Source organism: Tursiops truncatus, chromosome 20, assembly GCF_011762595.2.
Source record: "Tursiops truncatus isolate mTurTru1 chromosome 20, mTurTru1.mat.Y, whole genome shotgun sequence".
Classification (NCBI taxonomy): domain Eukaryota; kingdom Metazoa; phylum Chordata; class Mammalia; order Artiodactyla; family Delphinidae; genus Tursiops; species Tursiops truncatus.
The window spans coordinates 5,546,691-5,560,172 of NC_047053.1; the positions used below are offsets into that span (position 1 = coordinate 5,546,691).

The 13,482-nt window shown below is 43.7% G+C and overlaps 1 protein-coding gene across 1 annotated transcript in view; it reads right to left on the reverse strand.

Annotated features, from left to right (window-relative positions):
* DNAH9 (dynein axonemal heavy chain 9) overlaps nt 1-13,482 on the reverse strand; it is a 299,550-nt gene that overhangs the window by 123,794 nt on the left and 162,274 nt on the right. Inside the window, exons 39-42 of the mRNA XM_033846740.2 lie at nt 11,012-11,177; nt 9,227-9,329; nt 8,424-8,663; nt 2,275-2,436 (exon numbers count right to left, since the gene is read on the reverse strand). Of these exons, the coding sequence (XP_033702631.1) occupies nt 2,275-2,436; nt 8,424-8,663; nt 9,227-9,329; nt 11,012-11,177 (671 nt within the window). The remainder of the gene's footprint in view (nt 1-2,274; nt 2,437-8,423; nt 8,664-9,226; nt 9,330-11,011; nt 11,178-13,482) is intronic.

Genomic DNA, 13,482 nt, shown 5'->3' on the forward strand with positions numbered 1-13,482 from the left:
TCCATCCACGTTACTTCAAGTGGCATTATTTCATTCTTTTTTATGGCTGGGTATCGGCAACTTTTCTTTAATACCAATACAAAGATTTGGTATAGCCAGGGTGCTTCAGGTTGGCATTTTAAATGTTGTTGGGGAAGGATGATGGCAGTATTAATTATATCTAGGTCTGTGATCAAAAGGATGTGTTCTTAGTAGACAGACCCACGTAGGAACTTCTGTTTCAAAGACTGAATGTTGTTATTCTAAAGTGCTAGCTCAGACCAACTTGAGAAGACAGTCAGGGCTCATGTGCAGAGCTAACAATGAACACACAAATTGGCAAATTCTACGATGCTCACGGAGAGGCAGCTATGATGTGCGAGTGCTGAACATCAGGCCATTTAAAAAGGATGGGACAAGTGGAGGAATTTAGGGTGTTTGGACTAGTAAAGAGCAGACTGAGATAAGTTACTTAAAATGCTGTCCAAACATTCAAAAAGCTGTCATATAGGTTGGAATAAACTGTATATATCTTCAGAGGTGGACCCAGAATCTTATCAGGAAAAAATATAGAGCTAAACCTAATAAGGTGAGCATAGGGACAGCGTGGTATATTTAAATACAAGATTTGATTATTCTAAGTTCAAGAGAGGATAGATAAGCAGTATGTGTGGAAAATCTGGTGCTCTGTTCAACAGAAAGCTCACTGTTAGTTGTGGGGTAATTTTGACACTAAGAAATGTCATAAGATCTTAGGCTGTGTTGACATATACCTGTGCTTTCCTGGGCATATTCTATCAATCATTCATTCTTCAAATTATTAGTAGGTTTTATGTAGGGAAAAGAGTTTTAGGGTCCAATATGTTTGGGAAATGATGCACAAATCAGGCTTATTCAAGATTTTCAGGGCTTTAATGTGCTGAATGTACTGTATATTTCCAAGAGAGGGCTATAATATGAAGTACTTTCTCATATATCTTGCACAATGGAATACTACTCAGCCATGAAAAAGAATGAAGTAATGCCACTTGCACTAACATGGATGGAACTAGAGATTATCACACTAAGTGAAGTAAGTCAGAAAGAGAAAGACAAATACCATATGGTATCACTTATATGCGGAATCTAAAATATGACACAAATGAAGTTACTTAACGGAACAGAAACAGACTCACAGACATAGGGAACAGACTTGTGGTTGCCAAGGGGGAGGGTGGTGGGGAGGGATGGATTGGGAGTTTGGGATTAGCAGATGCAAACTATTATATATAGGATGGATAAACAGTAAGGTCCTACTGTATAGCACAGAGAACTATGTTCAATATCCTGTGATAAACCATAGTAGAAAAGAATATAAAAAACTGAATCGCTGTACTGCAAAAATTAACACAACATTGTAAATCAACTAAATTTCAATTTAAAAAATTAAAAACAATAAAATGTTATGGGAATAGGAAAAATATGAAGTACTTTCTCACCTTATTTCATCATGGATACCTTCTTTCCAAGGAGTATATTGTGGTACAACTGTTTAGCAAGACACATTTTGGCAGACACAGTTAACAAAAATTATAGTATATAAGAAGAGGGGAATGATGGTCTTGATTTTGGTCAGACTCCACTTGGGTTGTGTGATGAAAGTCAGACACCATGATTTCAGAGGGGAGAACTGATGGAAGAGTAATACAGATGATGTCAAATTGCTTTGGGTTTGGAAATAAGTCTTGTCAGAAATGGCTAACAGAACAGAGGCTCTTTGGCCTGGAAAAGCGAAGACCCAGGAAGGACAAGATAAATGGTCTTAAAATATTTGAAGGTTTGTCATGTAGACCTAGGATTAGTAGACAGGGAAATGAATTTCAGAGAATTATTTAAATAAATCTCCAGTCTTTAAAGTTGTTCCAAAGGTTCCAAATTTCAAAATCGTTCTAAATTTCCAGCCATTTGCCATTCCAAAGTGGCTGCCTTTGGAAAGACAGGATAGTGTATTTCCAAGGATGCTGGTGCATTATCTGGGATGACCAATCTGAGCAATGGTACTGAGAGGCATTAATATAGGACGAGGATTGGATCAGATGGTCTGCACAGACCTCACAACACCAAGATTCTATGATTAATGTGTGTCTCTTCTTGCTCCAGCAGTTTTCACTTAGGCAAAATAATGACAGATTTTATTTCCTTATCTAATCCTGATCTTCTTCAATTTATGGGCTAGATTTTTATCATTTGGGTGATCACTTGCATAATCATGATTATTTTTCAAATGTAAATATAAATTCACAGGGTAATACTCACATTAAAAATTTTCTTGATCACTTCTGCTTGGATCTTATCAAAAAGATCAAGATCCTTCTCTTCCACCATCTTATCCCGATAAACCCGATTTGATTCGTGCAGATAGAGCTTTACTAGGTCCTGTGTGGATTTTACACATTCCACAGAGGAGAAGAGAATGCCCTTTAAGGAGAATAAACAGCAACAAAAAATAACATGAATAGCAATTTAAAACTACAACAGTTACAACTGATAGAAGCCAGTATGTGACAGGTACTGAACTAGATGTTTTGCCAGAAAAAGCTCATTTAACCATCCATGATGCTACAAAGTAATTTTTACAATAGTCATTTTGTATAACGTGAAGTTTGGGATTCAGAAAGACAGGAAGCATGCCCAATGTCATAAGGTAAGTGACCTTAGTTCAAAACCACACAGTTTTGAAACCAGGTCTATCTGACCTGAGAGCCTGGAATTTCAACCACTACTTTCCAAATCACCACAGTGAGAGGTGAGGCTGCTTCTCTGCTGTATTTCTCTTCTACAAGTACCACTTTGAAAACTAATCTGGGTGATGATTGCTTATGTAAAATCAAAACGATGACATAGGGCTGGAATGAATATAGCTAACCTTCGCAGGCCAGTAATCCATTTATTCATCTCTAGTAAGTTCTCCTTCCTATATACCTCAGGGATCGTTCCAAATATTTACTCTTCTTTTCAAATTTGTCACCTCTCTGTTACTATTAGCCAGTGTCCTATCTCTCTTTTTCAAGGAAAAATGGAGACCACTGAGATTAGAGCCTCTCGATGACTTCAGATCCTATAACTTCAAGCTCATTGATGCCTTGTTTGCCCTCATTGCTTTCTTTCTTGTCTTACAAGAAAAGGGGTCCTTCAATTGTTCCTCATTACGGACAGAATAATGCTCAGATTCATCCGTCTGGCATAAAGATCTGGACATAATAAGACTACCAATCTGCTTCCTCATCACACTTACCATCACTTCCCATAAAATCTAGATTTCAGTTTCACAAACTGCAAATTATTTTCTAACCCTGAATACTTTTGTGCCTCCATGACTCCTGCTTTACTTCCTCGGCTCGTCTTTCAAGATCTAGCTCCACTGCTCTCTGCTGAAGTATTCCAGGGCATCTCCTCTCCTGTCCAACAACATCCCTCTGATGTGCCCCACATAACCCTTTATATATAAATCTCTATTAATATAGAAGAATTATAAGTTTCTAAAATTACTTTTCTTTGTACAGGTTTGCTTCTTCCAGGTCATGTTGAGTGCCTCTAAATTTTGGAAATAAAGCAATATACTTCCAAATACCCCATGGGTTAAAGAAGGAATCGTAGGGAAAATTAAGAAATATTATGAAACGAATGAAAAAAAATATAACACATAAAAGCCTGCAGGATGCAGTGAATGGTACAATTAGAGGTAAATTTATAGCCTTAAGATAAACATTTCAGAAGAGGTGAAAGGCTGACAATTAATGATCTAAGTAGCCATGTCAAGAAGTTAGGAAAACAAGAATAAACTTACCCCAAACCCAGAGTAAGTAGGAAGAAAGAGATTATAAAGAAAAGAGCAAATTTTAATAATGTAAAAAACATATCAAATAGAGATAACCAATAAAGTCAAACACATAATATTGGTATACTTTTCTTTTCTTTTTCCATTTCTTCTGAAAAGACTAGCACAATTGATAACTCCCTGGTAGGGCTGATAGAAGATACAAAGAGAAAAACAGAAAAGACACACATAGTCAGAATAAAAAAGAGAACATATGTCAGATAAAACAGATACTTAAAAGATAACAACAGGATACTATAAACAATTTCGTGCCAATAAATTAGAAATTGATGACACTGACATCTTACAACTGATACATAAAGAAACAGAAAATGTGAATTGTCTAATATGTATTAAAGAAATTGAATTTATAGGGCTTCCCTGGTGGCACAGTGGTTGAGGGTCCGCCTGCCAATGCGGGGGACGCGGGTTCGTGCCCCGGTCCAGGAGGATCCCGCATGCCGCAGAGTGGCTGGGCCCATGAGCCATGGCCGCTGGGCCTGTGCGTCCGGAGCCTGTGGTCCGCGGCGGAAGAGGCCACAGCAGTGAGAGGCCCAAGTACCGCAAAAAAAAAAAAAAAAAAAAATTGAATTTATAATTTAGTCTTTCATAAAGAAAACTTCAGATGGTTTCATCATTAAATTCTTCTGACATTTAAGAAAGGCATAATACAGTGTTTTAAAAAATCTTCCAGATAGTAGAAAAAGAGGAAACGTTTCCCAATGCATTTTTTATGAGGACTTCATAACCTTAGAATACTAGGAGAAGGAGAAATTATAGGAAAATCTTATTAATATAGGTGCAAATGTTATATAGAAAAAAACAGTGAATGAAATCCAGAAAATAAAATGAGTTCACCATGTAACAACTAAGTTGGGTTGATTACAGGAATGCAAGGTTGATTTAACATTCAAAAATAATCTATGTCATTTATCCCATTTATCCCATTTCCAGAAAAAATGGAGAAAAAAATGGATATAATTATTTCAACAGATATAGAAAAATCATTTAAGTTGCAACAAATACTCATGATAAAAAAAAAAAACTCTTGGTAAACTATAAACAGAAAGAAATTTTCTTAAACTGGTAAAGAGCATCCACAAAAATCTATAGTAAGCATCACACTTAATGGCCAACTATTAAAAGCTTTCCCCTAAAATTAGGAACGCTGCAAAATGCCACTCTCACCACTTCTCTTCCTTGTAGTGGCAGCTGTAGCCAGCACAGTAAGAAAAAGAAATTAGAAGATTTAAGGGTTGGAAAGAAAGAAATTGTTACTATGATTCATTTTTACCAATGACATGATTATATATATAAGTACAAACGTAATATTGAACAAAGACACAAAAGGATATTTACTATATGATTCCGTTTATATGAAGTCCCCAAATAGGCCAAAATAACTTATGGTGTTAGAAGTCCAGACAGGAATTAGCTCTGGAAGGAGGAGAAAAGAGTGAATGGAAGAAAGAAAAAGGAGGAGTTCCATGGATGCTGGGAATGTTGTACTTCTTGATCTGAGTTGTGGTTACATAGCTGTGATGACTTTGTGACAACCAAGCTCTATGCTTATGGCCTGTGTGCTTTTCTACTTGGATGCTATACTTCAATAAAAGTTTATTTTAGAAAAAGAGAGAAATCTCATTAGGTCCCTTTGGGCCCATCCACACATACATCTCGGCCCGTCTCCTTCCCGGGTCTCCTAGGTACCAGCCCTGTGCGAGGTGCAGACGGCGGGAAGAAGCCCTGCCGGGAATGCTGACTCCGGGACTGGGTTTTACAGCGAGGGGTACCATCAGCTGATGTGTATAAGCCCTGTTACAGCCGAACACTCAGGCTGACTGACAATTAAGGGCTGAGTCGATGAGAGCACGTCAAGAGCAAACTTTGCACCATCTTAGTTTTGTGTAGCACTGAGATGGGAACGGTTAATGATATCTGCTACTCAGGGCACTGTCAAATTCTGTCCTGATGCCCGATTTCTGGACAGAGTGCGTGAAGTGCAGAGGAGGTCTGAATGATTGAGCCTTAGATCAAGCTGGATGGAGGAAAACAGTGTGTTCTCCAGGCAGCGCCTGTCTCCCCCGGGACAACACCCCCCCCTTATGCTCTTCTGTCAGGCCTTCCTCAGACAAGCAGGCCGGAGGGGGCGGGAGGGGGATGTTGTAGCCACGCTGTGGCCTTGAAACTCGGCTCTGGAGGAGGAGGGTGAGGAGGGGCGGCGCTGGAGGGAGTCAGGGGCTCCGGTAGGGATGCACTTTCCCCCATCTGGGGCAGGGGGCTGACAGCTGGCAGGCTGCAGGGAGGCCAGGCTGGGACACAGAGCCCGGGGGGTGCCACTCAGGCTGCCTGAGTCTGGAAAAGAAACAGACTTAGCCTCCCATGCCAATATCTCCCCTCCCTGGTTCCTCCTTGACTTTGCACGGTTGCCACCAAAACAGGCTGGACTAGAACCCTCCTTCCTGAGGAAGTGTTTGCTACCCCGAATTCCCGGCACAGTAGAGTTGACCCCGTCTAGTTTTTTGATATGAGGCTTCTGATTACCAGTTATGCTGAATATACTCAAGCTACCTGATTTGTCTGTAGCATGGTTTTGTCATTTCTAAATTGGAAATGATCGGTATGTTACCTGATATGGTTGTTGTGAGGATTAAATTATTAGCTAACAGATGCAGAGGGTGTAGGACTGGCTCAGTAAACGCCAGCTTTATTACAGACTGAAGGCAGACATTTTACAAGGATCCCCCCTGTTCTCAAATTTCCTCCCCCATCTCACTGCTCGCAACCTCTCCTCGTCACTGTCCGCTTCCACCTACTTGCTATTCCACTAACATGGTGTGTACTTTTCTACCTCCACGGCCATTCATGCCGTCATCTACCAGCTGGCAACTTCTCCGAGCCTCTGTTAAACTGGGATAATAACGTGTATCCCAAAGGGTTGTCGTGAGTATGAATCTCAGGTCACACAGGTGACAAGGCGCTGTCCAGGCAGGAGCTGGGCTGGTGCTTCATGTGAGGGAGACCGAAGGCCTCTTTCTCCTTTAGTTCTGCCACTATGGGCAGCGTGAATTTGATCAAATGGCTCAACTCCTTTTTGCTCATCTGGAAGATGCGCATGGGGATGCCCCCAGCTCATCCTGTCGCAGTGAGATTTCAGAGACCGCTTGTGTGATAAAAAAAAAAAAAAAGAAGTCTTTCTCAATTAATACTCAGTAAATGGGAGATAAGGGTGGGAATGCACAAACTTTGCCACCATCCAGGTCTGAGGGCCACGGAGCTGTGGGTTTTACAGGCTTGGAGCTGAGTCTTTCTTGCTGCCTTAACTGTCTTATGCTGTTCTCCTCACAGAAAGAACGGGTGAGAAGGACAGAATGGCGTGGTGGAAAGGGGTTCTGGCCTGGGACCTGAAAGACCTAGGTTCTGTTCTGGCTCCTTCCCTGGCTGGCTGTGTAAGCTCTGCGAGTGTGTTTCCTCATTTGTAGCTGAGTTAACGCTTGGGAGGCATGTGACCCAGGAGAGCTGTCCTGAGCCAGCTTACAGGAGCTCTCAGAGACTCAACCTGGCTGTGGGGCTGTGGTCCACCCTCCAGGTAAGCTTTTTGGGAGCATCACTCTTGGATCTTTGAACTAATAGTAGGTTTCTGCTTCTTTTGACCATGGAACCTGCAGGCTCTATGGCCTCAGAGTCTGGACCTTTGCTAGTCTGAGGTTCCCCAGAGTCCTACCTGCACAGGTAATGTAATTAACCCCAAACACATGTGATCCCCATGGAGGGTCACGCCTCACTCCCTGATCATGTTGATAGTTCCCTACAGATGTGGCCTCTGCTTGGGATAAAGGCACTTTCCCTCAATAATGGCTCAGAACTATCCTGGAGCGGGGTCTCTCTGAAAAGTGGTTTCTGCAGATTCTCATCCAGGATGGGGGGGCTGTGGACCTATCACAAGAGGATGCGGTACCTGGCCAAGGGGAAGAGGGGGCCGGGTTTGCTGCATTGCCTTCTGGAGGTTTTGGTAGTGAAGGGGCAAGCAACTGGAAGCACCAGGCAGACATAGGCCACCACTATTCAGATGAGCAGCTGGAAGGATCTGAAATGGCTTTGACCTGGAAAATAACCTGGAAGTTTTAGGACTGACGCATCCCAGTGGCTGGCGGATGGTGTCTTTGGAATAGTATGACATGGCTTTAGGAAGCAGAGCTATCCTGCATGGTTTAGGGGATGTTATTTTTCATCCCAAGAATGATGGGTGTACCACCAGGGCCTGCAAAATAGTTTTCTCACTTCTGTGTCACTTTCTTTTCTAGGCATGTTGGAACCATTAGATGACATTATCTCCAAAATGCTGAACCTTCTCCAGCCTGAAGGAACCAACTCAGAAATAAATACACTCTGCTTACCAAGAAGTAATTTAATGGGCAAAGAGAATTCTATTATGTTGAATAGACCCTCACAGACCCCACAGCACTCTGTTTACTTGTACATTCGTCACTCCATATGAACTGTGCCTTTGCCTGAGAGTTTGGCAAAGAATGGAGGGGACAGGATCATGGCTAAGCCTCCTAGTGTGTCTTGGAGCCGATGGACTCACCTGGAAAATGTTGGCCAAGTCCCTGAGGTTGAAGATGTAATGGAATCTGATTGCTGTGGGGAGGAACGTGGTGGCGATCTTCTGGTGGAAGGTAAGGGCCAGACGGATCAGCTGGGGGATGCATTTCTGCAGTGGTGCCGGGAAGTCCCCAAGCTTCAGGTGCTGAGTCAGGATGGTGCAGTAGATGGAGGACAGGGCGTCTGCTCCCGGGAAGGAGAGGGCGAACACGCTGAAGTGACGCTGGATAGAGGAGCAGAGGCACAAGGAAGAGGCCACGAGTTAGACATCCGTGGTCACAGGACAGAAATCACCTCTTCAGGATTTGGATAAGATGGTGAAGAATTCTTAGAAGGGCTTTGAATTCTACATTCTGGCCACATTTCTCACATTAAACCCAAACTTAGGTTGAACCTAAAATGATTAATGGGTTTTGGACTTCTGGTCAAAGATGTCAGCATGGCGTAGCAGGAAGGGAATGGAACTTGGACTCTGGGAATCTGAGTCCAAATCTAAATGTGATCTTGAGAATGCACATGACCTTGGGAGGGTCATTCACCTATCTGAAGTTATCTCAACCTGAAGACCAAGTTGAATTAGATGAACCCTGATTCCTTCTGGCTCAAAAAGCTTCAGAACTCTGGGTCTAGGGGTTTTTCTGTCTCCCTGGAAATGCAAATCAGCATCCTGTATGATTTACCACTTGAAGAGGCTGGACAGGGGAGGGGCCAATTATCACACATAGTCCAGTGACATCAGCCTGGAAGGTGGTGTTTAGGACCCCAGGGTCACAGTTCCTCCTGTACCTGAAGCCGTGGGTTGATGGTGAAGCTGCCTGCAGTGGGGTTCATACAGGAAATGTACTGGACATTCATGACCTCCTTTAGGGACAGTTTGTTTCGATCATACCTGGAACAGTCAGAAACCATGGACGAGAGTTGAGTGAGGACAGAGGCAAGTAAGTGTGCTGTCAAGGTGAGCTGGGATGTGCCTGGTCATTCATGTGTTTGGGGGTAAAAAACAGTCTAGATACATTGGTAGAAACTGAGAAGAGACAAGAGCTTAGGACAAATTCCTGAGGGATACAACATCTATAGAAGTAGCGCTGGAAGAAGAGACCACAAAGATGGTCAAAGAGGTAGGAGGAAATCAAGGGTGTGTAGTATCCAGAAAGCAAAGGAACCCAGTATTTCCAACAGGACAGAGCAGTCAACCACATCAAGTGCTGCAGAGAAGATAAGAAACATGGTGACCCAACGGGGTCTGCTGGATTTCACTATAAAGATACAGTTAGTCGAGCAGGAACAGTTCAATAACGTGGAGGAAATAGAGGCCTAATCATAGTGGACAGAGGAGTGAGTGGGAGATGAGGAGGTGGAGACAGAGGGGAGAATCTGGTTATGCAGAGACACAGAGCAGTAATTAGAAAATGATTTTTTAACACTGTAGGATAAATTTGTGCAGGTTTAGACACTGATATGAAGGAGCCCATCGGGATATAGGGGAACTAGTAGGTGAAGTGAGATTTCGAGAGATGGAGAGAGTAGACTCAGGATGCTGGGGGGTGGTTGAGCCTCAGGGAAAATGTAATAAGGGGAGGGAGAAAAAGATGCACAGGGATGGAAGTAAGTTGTATGGGTGTGGAAGCTAGAAATGGAGATGGCAGGAGTGACCATCAGCTGAGGTCGGGTGGGAAGTTTGAGGGGAGAGGAGAAGGCATGAAATAGGCATTTTGGAGGGTGGAAATGTAAACATATGAACGCAATACAGTAGAATTTCCAGGAAGTTTCTACTTCCCATTGAAGGTTTGTGACCGTGAACCTAAAGTAAAACTATTCAATAAGCAGCCTGATCTTTTCCAGGAGACTTCAGCTGTGTGGAGACTGTGGATGGTGGTCCATGGCACGCGTCCAACAAAGGCCTTAGGAATGAATGAAAGGCAAGTCGGGTGACTGTCGTCATGACTGTAATTCCTCTCTCTGAACTCCCTCTTGGCCCTCCCTGCTCCTTCTCAGCAGCAGTAGATTCAGTGTGAGGTAGAAGATGAGCCAGAGTTATCTCAAATCACTGACTTGCTTTTTTCTTTCTGGCAAGTTTAGACCTTTTGCCATTAAAAACTATTCTGTTGCAGGAGATAACATCAGAGCCTGTGAGATGCTCTGAAAAGACAAAGGCTATTGAGACTCGCAAACACACGTGCACTATAAGAATGTTAGCTGTTCACAGCGAAGGCCCTGCTCACTGCGATAGGACCACAGGGGGAGGGGGGACGGGGGGGGAGGGGGACTGGTTAATTCTGCTTTGGGAGCTTGAAGAAGGCAGCTTTAGAGATGAATATTGAGGAAAAACGTAGACATTTTTCTTTAAATGAGAGCTCAGTACCTTCTCTGACCAACCTCTTCCGGTGGGTCTCAATTTCCTGTTGGAAGGAAGAGCACTCAGGAAACAGAATCCCATGAGGGACTCAGTTTGCTGTGGTAATTCTCATCTGGCGCTAGAGCTGAGCTGAGGTCTGCAGCTCCAACAACAGGACAGCGATTGGCCTTGGACCTGTTCCCCACCCGGCCGAGTCCCTTTATGTGTGCTCTTACCAGTGGCCGTAATCCAGGTGCTGCCTGATGATGGTGTGGGGCTGTGCAGTCCCGTAGGCGTCTACCTCAGGCATGTTCATGTCATCTATGAAATAGATAAGCTTCTTGTTGCCTGTGGGGCCATAATTTCTGCCCGCTTTCTTCTCCAGAGGCTTCTCCAGGACAGCTGAGAAGAGAGCCAATGGGTGAGGGAAGGAGGTTCAAAGCTCAGATGCCAGTACTAAGACAGTCCAATGTCAAGGACAAGCCATGGTGTAGCGTGCAAACAAGAGCTGCTCCCAGCAGCAGGCAGTTCTACAGGACCAGAGGGAAGGAGGCCGATGACCAGGCAGGAGTGGTGACAGCAATGCCCAGGCTTCGAACATCTGACTGCGCACTGTGTTAGGGTGTTTTTTGCTTGGCCTCACTGTGCAGCCTGCGGGATCTTAGTTCCCCGACCAAGGAAGGAACCCATGCCCCCTATGTTGGAAGCATGGAGTCTTAACCACTGGACTGCCAGGGAAGTCCCTCTGTTAGGTTTTTACAGACATTTATGGTCTCACTGAATCCTTACAACACTGCTACAAGATTAGTACCATCACCCCTTTTATAGGTGACAGAACTGAGACTCAGAAGAATGAATTAACTCTTCTAAGGTAGAGCCAGGATACAGATCCAAACCAGTTAAACTTCAAAGCCCATGTCCCTCTACCACACTTGCGGTCCACTTTCTTTGTTTGTAGACTAGAAACAGAAGTCCCAAGGCCTAGTACTCTACCCCCAAGGAAATCTGCAGATCCTGGGTATCTCCAGATCCTGGGTAGACCTGCCCTCTCTACCTAAGACAGCAGGGGAGCAGCCCATCCCAGGGCTGGGAGGAGGCTCCTTCCACCCCTGCTATAAGAGAGGAAACACCGGATATTCTGTCAACAGTATTCTCAGAGAGTTCACCTGCTGGGGTTCCCTGAGGGAAAGCAGAAACAAGAGCCCCAGAGAATTTCCCAGAAGCTTCCAGTATCATGAACAGCGCCCCTCTGCCTTCAGGTATCAGATCATCTTCAGTGCCTTTCTGGAAACCAAGTACAGACTCTCTCCTGGAGCTGCTTCTTCAATTACCCAGCCAGAGGGAAGCAATCAAAGAGTACGGTTTTCCAGCCTGACAGGACTTGTTTAGAGCAAATTTAAGTAATAGGCTGGAGATACATGTATTTTTTTCAATAAAGCAATTAAATATTTATGTATTGCAAGAACCAATACTATTACCGCTGGAGGCTCTAAGAACCACCTGATTCCTTTTCTTGAAAAACAAGTTTGTAAACAAGGAGGAGGTGTCAACAGAGATATGAAGGTGACAGATGGAAAGACAAGTTCCTTCAAGAAGCTTGAATATTCCAATTTCCTGGTCCTGAGTTAAATTAAGTGTTCCAAATATGAATTAAATTTAAATTAAATTAGCATGCAATTAACATACACTATCAACCAATTAATCACCCAACACCTTCTTCCCCCGCTTAAGATATAACAACTATATATGAGATCTGTCAAAATGAAATATAATTAATGGGCTGTCAAGGACATGCCTTTGAGAACAGTCCTAATAGGAAATTCTCTCCTTAGGAAGACTTGTTTCTCCTCCTCCCAAAGCAATGATATTCAAATCAACTCCTGGAATTAAGCAGACCCTGTAATTTGGGTTGATTACACTTTTTACGCTTCTCAAGGATTGTTGAGGAGAAAAGCACATCAGCTAACAAGAAGTGGGCTTGGAATGCACGGGATTATCTCAAACGGATGATGTCAAGTACTCCAGAGAAAGAGAGGCCTCCCTAGGAAAGGCATACACATGCTGGATCCCTTCCTGGCCGAGCTCTGTCCCAAGTCCCATCTAGAATGGAATAGTAGTGAGTTCTTTTGCTTCCAGGTAGAACTGGAGGAGCAAAAGTGGGTTTACATTTCAGCAAAAATGTTGATGTTGAAGGCACTAAACAAATGAGACATATCAAGAAATGTGACCCTCCCACCAACTTTCCAGGTTCTGCACTGTTGCACACAAGGCCGTACCCAGCCCTGGAGCTCACCTGTGTGTCTTACTGCACTTCTCCATCGGGAACGGCTGGGCGGTCAGCCTGTGGCCACGTGGAGGAGCAGCAGCTGCCCCGTGTTTTGATTCACACCATCCCTCCTGTACCGTTTCACCACCATTGTGCACTGAAGAGCTGCTTCATTTTCAAAGTGGGTTCCTGTTTGTTACCTCATTTCACTGTCTCCACTGCTACCATCCTTGTCCGAGGCTCTCACCTGGTGACTGTGACATCCCCCCAAATGGTCTTGCTGCTTTTGCCCTAGATCCTTCCGCTATATTCTCAAGACAGCAGACAGGGGTATTCTTGTAAGATGTAAATCTGACTGTGCCAGTCCCCTGGTTAAAACCCTCGGGTGGTGTCCCATCTCACTTGGAGCAAAAGCCAGTCTGGTTACTTGGGGAACCACGC